This window comes from Poecilia latipinna, unplaced genomic scaffold (genome assembly GCF_001443285.1).
Source record: "Poecilia latipinna isolate Pla-1442-1.1 unplaced genomic scaffold, P_latipinna-1.0 Scaffold1179, whole genome shotgun sequence".
In the NCBI taxonomy this organism is placed as follows: Eukaryota; Metazoa; Chordata; class Actinopteri; order Cyprinodontiformes; family Poeciliidae; genus Poecilia; species Poecilia latipinna.
Window position 1 is genome coordinate 23,021 of NW_015113795.1, and position 18,099 is coordinate 41,119.

The 18,099-nt window shown below is 38.5% G+C and overlaps 1 protein-coding gene across 2 annotated transcripts in view; it reads left to right on the forward strand.

The window, feature by feature from the left end:
* Positions 1-18,099, forward strand: part of LOC106960373 (plexin-A1) — a 52,217-nt gene that overhangs the window by 21,796 nt on the left and 12,322 nt on the right. The window contains exons 3-10 of one of the 2 annotated variants that reach the window (XM_015053446.1): positions 3,766-3,914; positions 9,331-9,428; positions 9,858-10,016; positions 10,652-10,718; positions 15,384-15,530; positions 16,078-16,237; positions 17,016-17,119; positions 17,251-17,347. In XM_015053446.1, coding sequence (XP_014908932.1) covers positions 3,766-3,914; positions 9,331-9,428; positions 9,858-10,016; positions 10,652-10,718; positions 15,384-15,530; positions 16,078-16,237; positions 17,016-17,119; positions 17,251-17,347 — 981 coding nt within the window. The remainder of the gene's footprint in view (positions 1-3,765; positions 3,915-9,330; positions 9,429-9,857; positions 10,017-10,651; positions 10,719-15,383; positions 15,531-16,077; positions 16,238-17,015; positions 17,120-17,250; positions 17,348-18,099) is intronic. The other variant, XM_015053447.1, reaches the window with a different exon arrangement.

Here is an 18,099-nt window from a genome sequence, read left to right on the forward strand (position 1 = left end):
AAGTTTTGGCCCATCCACACCTTTATCTGATCTAAGCATCTGTTCAGTGATTGGATGGGTTCAGAGTCAGGTGTGAGTGTGAGCCACTTTAGGTGTTTACAGGTTAATGCCACAAGCACACAAAGCCACGGCACAAAGTTCTAACATGATCACACCTCAGTCTTGACACAGAGCCATAATTCTAACAGCAGCCAGACGTGTCAAACAAAAGCGGTCAGAGGTTTTGAGTCAAAGCCCTTCATTTTTCAGAGCAACACTTCCACATACCCTGACAGAGGTGACATTTCCCTGAAAGTGTCCTGACCTCATTGGAGTGCCTCAGTTTAAGATGTCATGAAAAACATGAAATGTATGAATCAACAGCCAGTTTTGTGCAGGAGATGAAGCATGGGCCTATTCCCACCCATCCCAAAGCACTCCGCCCCGCCTGCTGCACGCCCATCTGGCCCACAGAGAGGAAGAGGCGCGTGTGGGCGGAGTAGCAGATGAAGTGGGCGGTCCACCATGCGTGTGATAGCTAATGGTGAGGTGTGTGGCGTGTGTGTGTGTTTGGTTGTGCTCTAAAAAATCTGCAGAGAGAAGAAGCAGGATGCTTGGTTCAGTCATCCATGTAAAGTAGGCATCACAGCATATACCTTTATCTATAGTCTGCTGTTAATGGATACTTACACTTTAGAAGTCATGGTGGACTAATTTATCATAAGCTGTGAAATAGAAACTGGTAAAGAAGAAAACTAATCCAAAAGGATTTTAAAAAATCTAAAATTTAAAAAACAATTTTAGGATTAGAGCATTGTTTGCCTAATTTGCTGTTACCTTTTTACATAAATTGACAAAGGCCGGGATTTTAACGGTTTAATTTTCATGAATGAATTAAAAAAATTTAATGCAATCAAGTCACTAATTTTTTAACATACAAAGTTTCCGGACAGAACTTTAGTACTTGTGTATTTCTAGTACGCCTGTAAATATGAGGCACCAGGAATGTTTTGGCTAAAGCCAAAGCTTGGATTTATGGAAAGTTCGGTCTTCAAAAAATTAAGGACGGTGTAACAAGCCAAGTTTAGTTCAGAATCACATGGATGCCTGGCTGCCACAACATTAATTAGTTTGTAATTATCCAATCAGTCAGATTGGCTATGTTCTTAGAGAATGTTTAACAGTTTTTTTTTCTTTCTTTTCTTCATAATCTGTCTGTGGGTTAAACAAAGGAAATATTAATTTAGACCTTCATGTTTGCTGCTTCCATGCTTTTTCTTTTCCTTGTATTCACTTCTTGTTCTTTGGACAGGTTTTGCTGTTGTTCCCTCTTTCATTATATATTTTTCAAGCAGTTATTCTCTAAAAAGAAAAACAACTTCCGTTCTTCTCGGTAATATTCCATTTCCAGACCTTTTTCTGTGTTTGCCACTCTCATGTCTGTAAAATCCTAATCTCGCTTTCCTATTTTCTTTTCTGCTTTTTTTAAACTTCACTCCTCCTTTATCATAACTTCTTCTCATTTCTTTCGTCTCTCTGGTGGACCAAACAGTCCAATAACAGCTGGAGGAAATTATGCATGAAAACTCATCCGTTGCTCTCTTTAATAATTATCCAGTCATGCAATTAATTGACTTTCCTTTTCAGGAACTTGGTTTTTCTGTCTCTTGCTTTTGCCTCTTCTCTCCACCTGAGCCATCATTTCTTGTTCATTTCAGAGACTTTCGTTTCCCACTTCCATTTTTTTCCTGTCTTTTTTTATAGACCTTTGCAGAGATTGCTGTTATTGAAAGATATTTCCTTTTTTAGATGTAACTTCAACATTTCTGCATGCTCTTATGGAAAACTGAAGTTAATACAAATATGTTTTCAGAGTAAATAGCTTGGATTATTTACATGTGAGAATTAAATTTAACAATTTACATTGTAATAGACCTCTAGAAACCAAAAGATGTGCATATTTTTGCCACATCTTGCAGTCATATATTCACAGATGTGTAAATTACATATGTTCCTTTGTTAAACACATGAAATTCTTTCTGAATCGATCATGTGATAATTTTTTATGATCCATCCACTCATTCTTTTATGTTTCTACCTCATTAAGCGTCCTTCTGAACCTTGTTCTTCATCTTTGCTGACATTCATTTCTTTATTTGTTGTCCCCAGTTCTATTCTTTTGCTGCATATCTTCCCTTTCTCTCTCTGCCTTTCTTCCTGTCTAACTACTGTCGACTAACGACGACAAATGCCTTTAAAAATATTCTGAGGAAGAGCCAGGTTAGATTGAAATGTCAGTAAATGAGTCATTCTGACTCAATATCTCTTATCACCACCCTTCTTCTTTGGAAGCATTTAGAAAAAGTAGGAGCAGAAAAAATTCCAACAGGCCAACCTTGTATATGAAATTAAATGATAGCTGCAGTAAAAACAATAAAACAGTTTATAATTGTTCTTATGATCTGTGTCTTGTGAAATCACTAACACTCAGTGCTACGTAAGTTTATTGTATTGATTTAATGTACAGAATGCAGAGAAATAAGTGATTAGCTTGCATTACTAATTGTAGTTAGCATGAAGGCTAAGTATGTGACTGGTCACGACCAAAGCAGGAACAAGTCCTCCCAGGAGCGCTTTGAGCTCCTTACAGCTTTTGAAAGTGTGGATTTTAAGATTTCTGATGATGTCAAACACATGGAAATAAAAAACAAAAATAGTAATTACATTCCTTTCCAGCAGGTTTGGCTGTCTCATCCCATGCTTCTCTTTGTTTACTGGGAGACACTACCAACAACATTAATGATTTCCCAATTACTAAACAACTTCTTATAGCTTTAATCATTGCTAAGAAAACAATTGCTATGAATCGGAAAACAAGGATTACCATCAGTGTGACACATTGGAAAAATTCACTCATTGAACACATTTCAATAGAAAATAAAATAGATTTTATATGATTCTCATATATACTTTAAATAACATCATCTATGTACTGTGATCACTGTTTTCACCCTGCCTTGCTCTTCCTCCTTTTTCCTTTGTCAGCATCGTCTCTCCCTCATCATTTCATGTAGTTCCTGTACAACAAATTTCACTCAGTATAAATTCATTCATCAATTCCATTAATGGATCTGTCATATGTCTATATTTACCTGTATTTCATAATTTCTTGATATGTTATTCTTATTGCTAGTATTAAGATATATATTTATATATTTATTGTTGCTTTTTCTTTTTTTGTTTTGTTTTTGTTGGTTTGTTTCTTGTGTTCTGTTTTTCTTTTTTTTATTGCTCTACATACTCATAATGTCATTCATATTACCATTTCTGCCCACACACTCTCATATATACACACACGCACACACAGTTAATGATACTCATTCTCTGCAACACCATACCTCTGTTTTCTATTTTTTTTGTTAGCTCAGCGATTTTATTATCCTTTCATTATGTAATATGTCACTCTGTTTTTGTTATTATTTTGATATTAAATAAAATTATACAAAAAATAAATAAATAAAATGAGCAGTTAATCACAGTACATCTATTAATGAAGGAAAACTCAATATGGTATAGCAACTCATCCTTTCAGCTGTTGGTGTTGAGCAGCTCTACATCACAATTAGATCTACTTTATTATCTTGCAGATGGTGAGTTTCTCCTTAGTAGTACTGAAGGCAGTCCAGGTACCACCAGTGGTACCTTACCAGAGTTTAAGAACAAATAAAGTTAAAACTGAACCTCTAGTACTCCATTTTTATCCATCTGCCGTTTTTTGTTGTGCAGCTTTCGCTGAGCTCCAGACAGACATCCACGAACTGACCCAGGAACTGGACGGCGCAGGGATTCCCTTCTTGGACTATCGCACATACGCAATGAGAGTCCTGTTCCCTGGAATTGAGGATCATCCTGTGCTTAAGGAGATGGAGGTACGGGTCAGTACACCATCGGCCAAATTTCATACTGAAACAAACTAACAATCAACTTAACAGAACCTAAAGCTAGCAGCCAATACTAATCCACTAACACTGCCTTTAAGTGTTTCTGAAGTTGTTTTTAATACTCTTAAAGTGTCCCTCTGGCTTTTCCGCTTAATTCCTTTTCCATCATCCCATGATGGGCTTCATCAAAGGCAGGTTTTTGAAAAAAGTCTGACACTAAAAAGAGCCCAAGATGTCGTTTACCTCAAAGCAATCACATGACCTACTTTGCCTTTTATGTGTTTATCCCCATCACATTCAATGCAAATAACTTTTCAAGAGCCCTGGTGTCATCTTTAGTCGAGTCTCAGAGGAAAATTTTCTTCAGTTTTTTTTTATTTTATTTTTTTTATTTTAGATAGAGTTATAAACTTGTGATTCATTTAAATAAAATCCTATAAAAAATCACAAGCAAAAAAAATGCTTAAGAAATAGAAAAATGAAGGTAGTACAGAGGGAAATTAAGAGTCTGGGTTATTTGACTGCTGCCTGCATTATACATCACTGCTGAGTTTCTAATTGAATTTTTGCATCCACCTTCTGAGCACAGCAGAATGAAGATGGTGAAGCTGATATCTACAGACTTTTCACCACCCAGACCAGTGGAAGTAGAATTAATAGTATGTCTCCAAATACTGCTCTCCCTCAGACCTAAAAAAATAAATAAAATAAAGCCAAGTTTGTAATCAGCAGAATCATTAAGATGTAGAATCTGGTCCTGCTCCGTTGGCTTTGATTGGAGCGCTGACTTTTTGGAGTAAAAGGATAATTTGTTTGACCTTTAACAGCTTAATTTAATCACTCTAATCCAGACAGTGGATTTTCTTTTGAAAGGGAAGCTCTCTGGGTGGTCTTTGAGCTGTCTTTTTTTTACCTTTTCTATTCATTCTTCGTGATTCAGCTTTAGCTTTATTTAAACAAAATGACACCAAATGCAGATGAAATGACATTAAAGAAGAAAACCTGTAATAAACTTGAACAACACCACATCGCACCCACTTAATGACTCATTGTTTTCCAGCATATCTAGAAAATGCAACTAATTTCGTCTCACCTTAACTAGAATCATAATGAAGTTGATCTAATATGGTGTATTTAAGGTGAGACAATGCTAACATGATTTGTTACCCAACAATATTAAACTAACTGCCCAATTAAAGGAAGGGGTCAGGGCCACGTTAGTCTGTTTCCTCATAACTTAACAATTTGATCACGGGCTAAGCAAATGCTATAATAGATATATTGTTTAAGCTAGTTACAAAATTAACATTCTCACTGGACAAGCCCCCATTTGTTTTGCAGCCCAACTGGGCAAGAATAGAGTAAGAAACAACCAGAGAAAAAAAGTTGACCAGACTTAGAAGGCAACATAAAACACCAAGGGAGGTTGTCCGTTTGCTTATAGCACGTATAAAATATACATATTTTGGGCATGTTAGCAAGTCAACAGATTTTCCCGCCTCAGTGAGGTGGATTGTTTTATTGATTCTGCTGTTGTTTTACTGGGCTTACAACTTGAACTTCATATGTTTCTGTATAATTAATTTGGTCCATATTGTGATCAATATGGTAAGATCACAACTGGATTTTTTTGAGTAGTGGCAAAGTGCTGTTACTATAATACTTGGCATGTGTAGAATACTCCTCAACAGGCACCTCAGCTGCACACACACTTAAAGCAGTTTGACAGAATTTTGTGGTAATGTCGTAGAAATGTCCTCTTCTTGGTGACTTCATTGTCGTCCCCGAAAAGTTTGGATACGAAGCAGCCTAAAGTACAAAAGGATGAATTGCTAAAAAGACAAAAATGTCCTACTCCCGTTTCTTACCCGTACTCTTCACATCAGGTGGGTGCTTTCTCTGTCTGGTAAGCTGTAAAGTCTCATTTATTCACATGAGCCACTCAAAGACACCTCTCAAATGCTTCAATTCTTTACTCCTTATGAGTGTTATTAGTCAAAAGTAAGAGAAACTGTACAAAACCAAATTACAGCCTTCAAAACAGATCAAGATGTCAACCACAGACATGATCGGCCATTAACCAAAGTCCCTAAAGCATGAGTGCACCTTTTAATTTAAAGGTCAGGTAGGCATTGAGCAAAAGGGTGCTCCCTTGTTTTATTGCTGCGTCTAGACTTTATTCTTTGTCCCTCTGTATTTCCCCCCAGGCTTGACCGTATAATCCAATGGCCTGGATAAACCAGTGCTCTTCTCTTTATTGCTCTGTGTGGCTGCTCTCTATCCTAAGTTGAGCAGACAAACCGCGCACACATTGACAGGAGACCCAAATGTCCTCACATATGTGGACATAAAGCTGGAATCAGCCTTAAAATCAGGTGAAAACTCAGTGCAGTATGTACATGCATCCCTCTTCTATCTTTGCCTTATCTCAGTCTTTTTTTTTTTTTTTTTTACTCTCAGGCACATCACTCTCAGCTTCCCCCTCAGAGGCCCTGGGAATCTCATTTAGCACTTTACAGAGAGGTCCAGACACTTTATTATGGCATGTCTGAAGAGAGGCGGAACAGAAAGCACAAGTGGGGGAAAATGAATGAAAAGGGAATAAGTGTTAGGGTGTGTCAAAGTTAAAAAGATACTCACCAGCGAAGGATTGGATAAATTCAATATGAGACTTGAAGGATGTATAAAAATAATAAGAATGAGAGTGAGAGGAAGAATTAGAGTAGTGAAGGAGGGCATCTTCATGGGGTTTAGTGTGTTGTTGATAAGTAGTGACAGGTGCCAGCCAGGGGAACAAGCAGGGTGCACCTCTGTCACCAACTCTGACACACATATAATCCTGCCAGGCACTGATGTGCCTTCCTGTTTACATTGCTCTCAATTTCCTGCTTCTCTCTGAGTTTGACAGAAATGCTTTTCAGGTGGAGACTAGGCCAGATAGATACTTAGAAATAGTTCAGCATTTTTTTAAATGAGGTTTGTCTTCAGGGCTGTTGATTGTACCTAGGCTTCCAATTGTCATGTTGAGCCAATGTTTCAAAATGTCACAAAAAATAAAGTGCAAGTTAGGCTTGATTCCCTTGACTGGTTTGGAGCAAATAACCCCGGCTATGCAAAGCGTGTCATTTAATTATGTAAGCGTCATTATGTCAAAAATTTACACTGTATATAATTGTAATAAAACAAGGTGTAGAGGTTGCCTAGACCACAAATCTCAGAAAAATGGAGAGAGACGTCTGACCAGGAGGTTTGTACGTATAAAACTTTCAGTTTCTTACCACTGGTAAGACATTGACCCACCAGTATATGGGAGCATTTTAACACTTTCATCCCAGCCAAGAGTGCCTCTTGCTGGCCACCCCAGGCAAACTGCCCTCCCCTCCGTTCTGGAAGTTTGGACTGTGGCCAGTTTGCTACTTCAGAACTTATTCAGCAAATGTTTTCATTTCCCTCTTTGGTGTGTTAACTATTTTTTCAGAAAAGCCAAAAACCACCTCAAGCAACTATAAAAATGTTTTTGCGAAGTTGAAGTAATTTTGAATTTTGTCATTTCCTTCAACATTTTCTAATGCGATGCTTCGAAATACGCCTTTAAAAAAATGTTAGTGGAAATTCACCTGCTGTAACTCTGGAGGGCATCTGTTGAGCATGGTGCATCAAAACTATCTGACCATCCACACCAGTTTCATCCAATCAGTGGATGACTTTCCGAGTCAGACCTGGTCTGTTCAGGTGTTCAGATGCAGCAGCTTGAAAGAGGCTTATGTTGTCTTTGTTCTTTCTGTCAGCCCATGGCTGTCATGACCTCACATGCTCTTTATTTAATGCACTTTGGTTGCTGTTGTATGAAACCTCACCTCTGTGCCCAGACCCGTGTTTAATGCCTCCTAAACTGAAGTACCCCCAAACCTCAGACCTTCATCCGACGAATACCTTGAGAAATTTTAGTAGCCCTGCTAACTGAGTTTAACGGATTCATTTTAGGGAATTGTATCTTGTAGTTGCATATTTAATTGCTTGTTATATTGGATATTACTGTTATGAATCAGACATGTTTTGTGTTGAAATGAGAGCTTAGACTGAGCCAACCTACTGTACTGTGAACTTGACTAACATATGGAGAAAGGAACCCTGAAGAACCATTTCCATCTACTGTCTGTTCAACTTCAATTTATGTTAAATGCAAATGTGAATACTAAAAGAATGTTTTGTTAAAAGCAAGATATTAACTGCTCTCAATCTTTTTCAGAACTCTGCTTCAAAAGTTGTAAATGATCCCTTTAGGCTTTAGAGCTTTAAACATTTCATTAAAGGGCCTCCAGCTAAACAACTGAGTTGAAATTTAAGTTGATCTGAGCAAATTTAAAATGAAATCCTTTCAGTACATTACAGACAGACACGCAGACAGGCCAGATGGTTTAAATGCACGTGGCTCTCTGGCAAAGGCAACAATTAAAAATTCTTGTTTCATTGATTTTTCAACTGGAGAAAGGTCCAAGGCTTTCGCCCCCCTGATGTCAAGCAGACAATCGTGTTAGATTGTCTGCTAAAATCGTTTGACATCAAACACATCACACAGCAGCACAGCAGGAGGAGCAGTAGTCAATCAGCCGCAGCTTGGTGTTTAACAAGACAGTATTGGATCTCGGCACAAGCTAAAGAAATGCCTGCTTTCTGATGTGTTTGTTTGCATGTGTTAGTCTTCCTCCAGTCATTTTTTTAAAAAACTCTTTAAAAAAATCTAGTCTTCTTTACATTTCTTTCATGAAAATATTTTGTTGTGCCTTAAAATAGTAGGCTATATTTGTTTGTTTGTTGCACTATTATTCTTCAGTATAGTATAACTTGAAACTCCGCTAGTTTTGCTGAATTAAGACAAGTCTTTAAGAGAAGCAGACCAGAACTCCTCCAGAGCAAATAGTCCCTGCCTGTTATCACAGATGCTTGGTGGAAGTTTTTGCCACTACAGATGCCAGAACCAGTCAGAAGGTTTAAGGTTAATATCATTTTCATAACAGCTCAGGTTGGTTAGGATCGATTTGTTTCCCCTTTATAAATTAATTTGTCATTTTAAGATTTCCACTTTAAGTCCAGTTATCCAGGTTATCAAAATGTGCTTGATGTGTGGAAAATTAAACTGTGACCAAAAAAAAAAAAAAAAAAAACAGCAAAAGACAAAAGCTTTTGTATGGTATGATACCAACAGGTTAGAAATAGGCTCTCTCACTCTGAGATTGATTCAAAAGGAGCTCAGACATAAAATGGACCAGGAGGTTTGAATCTTTAAAGGCCTGGGCCGTCAAATCAGCCTAATAAAAGAACAGGAACAGGTTTATAGATGGAAAATGTCATTTTACTTCCATTAGACGCTGTTGTCATGCTGTCCATCTGTCACTGTGCTTTTATTCAGGTCCAAGCCAATGTTGAGAAGGCACTCACGCTGTTTGGCCAGCTGTTGACCAAGAAGCACTTCCTGCTGACATTCATACGTACACTTGAGGCTCAAAGGTCTTTTTTCATTGGTTTAATTCATATAAATAATTTGTTGTGTATTTTTATGCATTTAAACAAATGTAAGATTCTTTTTAGGGAAATAAACTTGGTAGTTGCACATTTAATTGCTTGTTACATTGGATATTACTGTTATTAAAAAAGCCCTACAACATTACAAACAGTAATGGTTGTGTTTGGTCATTAATTAGACCACAAAAGACTAAATTTATGATGAAAAAAGTTGCAAACATTAACAATTCAGCAATGCTAAATTAGCTGGAAAATTCCTCTTTGTGCACCATTTAAATAAGATTAAATAAGCATTAATATTTAAAACAAAACCTTTAGATTAATTGTGCACTTTTGAATTTATAAGAAGAAAGCTTCCAGTGGAAGACAACAAAAGGCCATTAAAGCGTGTGGGCTGTTCTGATGCGTTGCCAGGTCGTTTTCTATGCGGGATCGAGGCAACGTGGCATCTCTGATCATGACGGCCCTGCAGGGGGAGATGGAGTACGCCACAGGGGTCCTGAAACAACTGCTGTCTGATCTGATAGACAGAAACCTGGAGAGCAAAAATCACCCCAAACTGCTGCTCAGGAGGTGAGAAAGGAGAGATTTGAATGGCTTAAACTACACTGGTTTACTTTCCTTCTGTACAAGTTTTACTGGCAAACTTTACATAGGATGTCAGTTTTGTTAGAATCATCTGTTCAGTTTAAATTAGTATGTCTTTAGTTTCAAAGTTTTTTTAGAGATATTTTAGCAAATATTTTTTGGCTCATAAACATTTTAGCTGCAAACACAAACACTTGATATATTCAGTTTAAAATTTAAAGAAAAATGCTTGATCTTTAAAGCTCCTCGCTTAACACTGTTGAGTAAAAACAGACACTATGGTGTGAATGGCTCTGTGGCTTTGAGGATGTTAAGGACAATTAAATAATAAAATACCACACAAATTAAAAAAAAAATATGCCATACGTTCTGCTTACTGGCACATTATGATACATTTGCAAGAAATTTCTTAGATCACATTTTACCTTTCCAACCTCGCATTGCCTTTTGGATTGTTATTTGTTGTGATTTTCTTTTACTTAAAAATAATTATTTTTATAAAAACCATTCAGAATATGTTTCATTATCATATCTGGAAACTCACCAAAGGCTGTTGTATATGTCCAGAAACAAAACCTTGATCTTATCACTTCTTGTTTTGCTCTTTTCTTTCATGTTAGAACGGAGTCTGTTGCTGAAAAGATGCTAACCAACTGGTTTACTTTCCTCCTGTACAAGTTCCTCAAGGTGAGACATTAATTTTTTTATCATAATTGAGTATATCCATTTAACCATATAATCTGATCTTATATGGTTTATTGTTCATAAAGCCTAGTGTTATGGCTCAGTTTAGCGTGCTAGCTTGGGTACCTTGACTTAATACACAGTACACAGATAGAATGGCAGAAATAACATGTTTGTCACAAGCAGTTCAAGGCTTTGTTTACCCTGTGTACTTCATAAACAGTGAAAAAGCTGTTAAAGAAATACATTTTTGGCTGCTTCCTTTATGTCTGTGTCATGTGACCTGCTCAGCCAGGGCTCAGTTTCCCCTCAGGCTGACAGCTGTGTGGGAGAAACCTTGAGCTCTGCAAGCAGCCATAACACTAGAGGTTAAAAAGTATGATATTCAAAGCAAAGCACCAAGTTTATGAAACAGGTAAACAACTTTTCTTCCAAGTTTTATCCTCTCATATGATTCATTGGAACAGCAAGTAAACATTTGACAAGGGGGATCATCAAAGAGTCATATCAAAACACAGAAGACGCACTCTAGTGTTAGCATGCTGCTGCAGAAAACTTCACACACAAATATCAGCAGAAGTGACACGTAGATCTACTGAATAATTTGTAGCTATATGAGCCAAATTGAATGGAAACAACAAACCCAAGTGAGTTTTTGTTGACTTTTGTCAGATCAGTTTAGCATCTTTCTGAAACCCAGTTAGCATTAATGTTCTAGCAGAGAAGACTGCTGCAAAAACTATGTGGACAAAACACTGGCCGAGAAAAGAACTAGCAATAAGATGTATGAAATTGAAGCTTGTATCTGAGGATATTTTAACTCTATGAATAACTACCATTCACTCTTAAATCCATGTGCTGTTATTCTTTATCTGTACAAAAACCACTTTGAGAAAACACAAAATGCCTATTAGATTTTAAGAGATTAGCAAAAGTGTGAATTAGCATAAATATATTTTTCTTCATCTTCATGTTGGTGCAGTATCTAGCACTGTTACCATGCAGGAAAAAGCATGAGGACTTATGGCATAGAGTTTGCATGTTCTCCATGTGGATATGTGGGGTCTTTCCGGGTACCCCACACATACACTGAGACGTTAGATTTAAAACCATGGTTTTAAGTCCAAATCATGGACTTAAAACTTAAAACCGCTCCTGGTCTAAAACAACCAATCAGAGCCAGGAGGATGGTCTTAGCGCTGTCATGACCCTTGTATTCATGCTGCTAAATGTGCTGAAAGCGGAGAAGCAACTTCCAGTTTCAGGAAAACTTTTTTTCTGCCATCATTGGTGTCCATGCTTCTTATTGTTGCCATTCATGAGAGCCTCTGTTGCTGTGAAGCAACTGGAGGTAGGGAGCATAACATTCATGAGCATGATTGACAGTGCTAAGACCCTCCTCCTGGCTCTGATTATTTGTTTCTGACTAAACAGTGTATTTAATCAGATGAGAGCAGGTCCACATAGAGAAGGCAGAGGAGCTCAATTAGGCTAGGTTTGGACACAAACACGTCTTCTGCGTGTTTGTGTATGCGTGTGTGTGTCTGTGCGTGTGTGTGTGTGTCCAGGAACAGATGAATATTTTAACTAACTTTGTAAATTTCCTGTTTAACTATTTAGTTTGACAGTTTTTTAGATGAGAGGATGCATGGATTTTGTAATACCTGGAATTCAGAAAAAATTTGGATACAATACAATAACAATCCATCCATCCATCCATTTTCTTCCGCTTCATCCGGGGTCGGGTCGCGGATGAAGCGGACCGACCCTGCTTCACCCGTGGAAAGTAGTATTCCACTTTAGGTAAAATGTTTTGTTTTTGCCAAGAAACAATCTCTTCTTTCCTAACTTTGTCCCCTTGTCTCACACGTCCTCTTCACTGATCTTTTTTTTTAGCTCACATCTTCTCCTTCTATGATCTCTCTTTCATCACAGTCTTTCTTTTGTCATTATTGAGCTGTCAGTCTCGTCTCTCCCTTAAGGTCATTTGCCTCTCCAGAGGGTGTGGGATGTGGCACACTGCTGTCCTCCTGCCTTCATCTTTGTCTCATCTCTTTCCTTGTGCCTTGATTGAAAAAAACCTCAATAAAAACACATCCAGTTATTATTATTTTTTTTTATCATTTCAGATATTTTCAAAATCTGAAGAGAACATTGATTTTCATACATTTTTTTAAAGATTTGTTTTGAAAAGATTGAAACATTTACATGAAGATAATTCTGTGTTTTAAAACACATGACAAGTGGAACCTAAATGTCTCCACATATTTTTATGTCTTCTAATAACAAATAATCAAACATCTGGCATATTTCAATTCATTTAACACTAACATTCCAAATATGTAAATCTTAAAGTAAAAATTTCAGTTCAATAAGAGCAGTTGCTGTAACCTTGAAAATTTACCACTGACATATGTTTAAGGAAGCTTGATGAAAGCCAGGGAGTGTGCAGGCCAAAGCTGCATGTTGTGGAGGAGCTTCCAGTGAATGCAGAAGCGTAACACCCCGGTGTCTTCAGCAGCTGCCTGCTTAATTGGCCCTGATGCTAACAAGCTTCTTGAAGCTCATGTAGGTGGAAGGAGGCCGAGGACAAGAAAAGGTTGAAGGTGGGAACCGCTGCTGGTGGTTAGAGGAAAGATGAATCTGAGAGGGCATTGCCATCAGGTGTTAGGAAAACAGGAAAAGGGAATTGAGGAGGGAGAGAAAGGCAGCAGATCTGACCGGACTGGACTTAGAAATGACAAGTGTTTGAGCATTAAAGTTTGTTTTTGAAATAATTATCATTCATATGTAAATGATTTATGAAAGTTTTCTCTCTAGAAGAATTCTAAACCTTTTTTTTTTACATTTTGTAAAATTAGGACATTTTTGAATGTATTATATTGGGATTTTATGTGACAGACCAACAGAGTAGCTTAAAACTGAGACATAAAAGGAAAATAATGTTTTCCAAGATTTTTCTAAATCTGAAAAGCTTTTTACATTTAGCTATCATTAACCCAATACCCCTAAATAAAATCCAGTTCAACCTCAGCATGTCACAATGAGCAACAAATCCATTAATCACATGACAAATTAAAAAAAGCTAGATAATTTCCATTTGACTAACTGCTTTTTAAAATTTTGTTTACAGAGACTTCAGTGTTCATTTTATTTGTTGTTTCAGTTTTTTTGTATTTGTTTATTTATTCTAGAAATATAAAATATCTTCCATTTCCAGTGTCAAATGTTTGTTAGAAATTAAAGTTTATTGATCCAGTTGCATTATTATGCCATTACCAAGATATTGCTTGAAAATGGACTCCAAACAACATTATTGTTTGTCACAATAACGTTTTTTTATTTCAAACAGACAAAAAGTAAAAACAAGAAAAAATTCAAACAAATTATCATGCCATATTGACATGTAATTTTACATTACCTGTTTGATAAGGAGTAGGTAGAAAATATAAGATCTTATGATTTCCTTGCTCAGTCCTCTGTGCTAATAAAGTCAGCATAGAGTTATAAATACATTTGTAACTGAAATAGAGTTACATTTTCTTTTCATTTTTAAAAGTAAAGAGTGAATACAAGAGATGAAGAAGTGGACGACAAAAATGGAACGGCAACTGATGTTAAAGGGAGGAAAGTAGAAATGTGTGTGTTGGAGAAAAGGAACGAGCTATCAAGTATGCTTGAAGGTGAGATGGAGAAATGTGTACTTTCCCTCCTTGTTCTCATCCGAAGCAAAACACACACACACACACACACACACACACACACAGCCAGTCTGAAGTATCTCCCCGAGCAGCACACAGTCAGTCATTAAACTCTTGTCAGGATGAGTATTGGCCGTGATGTGTCCTCCTTCTTCCATCTAAACTGCTGCTGCATCAGCTGGGGGACTTTTCCTCAGGCCCAAGTGATGACTAATGACACTATTGATTGGCAAGTGTCTCTGATGGAGAGAGGAAGGTACGAAGCATACTTACAGTGTAACATCTGTGTCTGCTAACAAACGCTCAACAGCTTTTAGTCGAGTCCAGAGGGAACAAAGTTTACGTAACACAACTTTATCATTCACATTTCAAGACAAAGTCAAATGCAAAGTCTTTTCAAGGAGCTGTGGATAATTTTGGACAGGAAACACAAATATTCAAGATTCCATTTGAACAACAGCAGTCCTGGGTCATCTCTTATGGTTGCTCCGCACAAGTTTTCTATTAGATTTAGGTCTGGAGACTGAGGTTGTCATAGAACAGGGTGTCAGCGCATCCTGAAGTCTTAATATGTCTTATATTCATTAAGAAACATGTAAGTTGGCCTTAAATATGTTAATCAAGTCTTAAATTTTGTCGTGCCAGGACTACTTAATCTCCTATATTCTATGGAACTTATTTTTCTCATGGATTATTAATTAGATATTCGTAAAATTGCAATTACCTCCTGACCTCATGATTCAAATACAGTCGGACAAAATTAAAAACAAGTTTTATTCCAGGAAATTCCAGGTGTTCAAATACTCCAGCAAACTGTTTACCTCAAGTATTTTTTTCCCTTTCATCCTGAATTACGGATTTTATTTCCCTTCTCTAGAAAGTCTAGAAATGATTACAGCTTGAGGAAAATCCCGCTCTGCCTGAGCTGCAGATAACTCTGACATCCTTGTGCCTCCTCCCTCACCAGGAGTGCGCCGGCGAGCCTCTGTTCATGCTGTACTGTGCCATCAAGCAGCAGATGGAGAAGGGACCCATTGACGCCATCACAGGAGAAGCCCGCTACTCCCTCAGCGAGGACAAACTCATCAGGCAACAGATTGACTACAAAACACTGGTCAGTAAACTTCCTGCGTCTTTGGGCCCGTTCGGTCTCAGTCACTTGACAGGTTACTGAGCTTTAGTCACACTAATCAGCTGTCTGACTGCAGAAGACTGCTTCCCTGATTAGTGAGGAGTATACTCAGCTTCCCTGCATGGTAAACGTGGCACTTCACATCCATCCAGCGCTGTTTGGTGTGGGGATGTGATCTGGCTATGAAGTGACTCATCTTGTGCCCAGTGCCAACTATGTTGTCTATCAAAACAAAGCACTTGTGGTTTGGACTGGAAACACAATAAGGCACATGAGGTTCCTCTGTAGTTGTTTTGGTCGACACTCAAGTGTGAATGTTGAGTTATTTTGGATCCAGTCGGTCGAAGCAGACCGGGAGTTCGACCAAGGTTTGAAGTGGCTGCTGCATAGGTGTAAAAATGCTGTCCTCCACCTGAACAACCATACAGACATCTCAACAGCTGGCTGTTAGCATGAAGCACTCCTGATTAGGCCCAGTACCATGTGTCTGTAACTATATCCTTTCTGCTCTGCTGTTTTTTTCTGCCAGACGCTGCACTGCGTTAACCCGGAGAATGAAAACGCCTCAGAGGTGACGGTCAAGTGTCTGAACTGTGACACCATCACTCAGGTCAAGGAGAAGTTGCTTGATGCCGTGTACAAAGGCAGCCCTTACTCACAAAGACCAAAGGCGTCTGATATGGATCTTGGTAAGCCATGCAGTTCTGTCAGCAAGAAGAATAAAGTTGTATTAATCTATCTTAACTTTCTCAGTTCACATATTCAATAATGATTTCAAACTTAATGAACTATTGATGGTATTTTGTGACATGTGGGAAGAAAATGTCCATTGTTACACTAATTTTGTTCAACTCACATAAAGAACAGCTCCACTCACCAGCCACTATATTAGGTACACCTGACAGTACCAGTTTGGACTAATTTGCTTTCAGAGCTGCCTTAGTTCTCCGTAGTAGAGATTCAATTAGAATGGGTCCATGCTGATATGTTTTCATTGAACACTTACTGCAAATCCGTTGTGAAAGTCTCCTGTTTTACCCTATAACAAAGAGACTGAGGTGTAGTGACTGGACAGGGCAGCAGAGTACAGTGAACCCAATGTCATATTCAGGAAACATGGCATGTGCCTGTGGAAGTAGCCATCAGAAGATGCTTTTACTTTGGACGTGACGAAATGGAAATAGTCAGCAACAATACTGACGTAGCACTGAAATTTAAATGGAGCTCAGTCGATACTAAGTGGCCCAAGGCTGGCTGAGCAAGTATCCCCACCACCCTTTTACACAACCATAGCCAGCCTGGAGGCAATATTGCAGCACCTGGTCATTCGTGTCAGATATTTTTTAACTCAGTGCAGATCGCTCTGCACCGTTCACTCTAACTTGTTGATTTGGAAGGTGCCGGTTTCCCTGCACTGGCATTTATATGAACCCTATTCTCTTTGCTTCCAACTTCCCTCTTTAAAAGAATGGCGTCAGGGTCGAATGGCCAGAATCATTCTGCAGGATGAAGACGTCACGACCAAGATCGACAACGACTGGAAAAGACTCAACACGCTAGCTCACTATCAGGTAAGCAAACACACAAGCGCACATAACACAACACACTGAAAGAGATTCACGAGCAGGTGTGTGTGTGTGTGTGTGTGTGTGTGTGTGTGTGTGTGTGTGTGTGTGTGTGTGTGTGTGTTTTTGCTGTGCAGGTAACAGATGGCTCAGTGATCGCCCTGGTGCCAAAGCAGAACTCTGCGTACAACATCTCCAACTCCTCCACCTTCACAAAGAGCCTCAGCAGATACGGTGCGGCTCGGTTTCTTTTCTCAGCTCCTTTCCATTTAAATCATTCCATCAATGATTTCTCTCTCTGCCTCTCGTCCCGCCACAGGTCTGAGCTCTCTTTCATTCACTCTTTGTTTGTCAGGGTCGTGATTGGGACCCATTTTTTTCTTACCTCCCCACCCGCCTGAGTGAATGGCAATCCTTTATATCCATTGCCATCAGCCCAGGCCAAGGCTATTCCACAGCTATTGCCAAAGCAGTCCATAAATGACGGGCATTAAAGTAGACACCTTGCTCTCTGGCTGACAGAGTGAAAAAGAGAAAGGACACCTGGAAGTCACAGAGATAGAGGCCCAAGCATTGTAAGCTTCAGTGGAAAATCAAATTATTTACAGAATAAATTACCCTGTGGAAAGAAACCAAGAAAAACCTGAACCCTTATCTTGTGCAGAGTGGGTTTTGTCCATCCATCCATCCATCCATCCATCCATCCATCCATCCATCCATCCATCCATCCATCCATCCACCCATCCATCCATCCATCCATCCATCCATCCATCCATCCATCCATCCATTCGTCCATCCATCCATCCATCCATCCATCCATCCATCCATCCATCCATCCATACATACATTCATCTATTCATCCATCCATCCATCCATCCATTCATTCATTCATTCATTCATTCATTCATTCATCCATTCATTGTCTACCCTTGTCCCTTAGTGGGGTCAGGAGGGTTTCTGGTGCCTATCTCCAGGGGTACACCCTG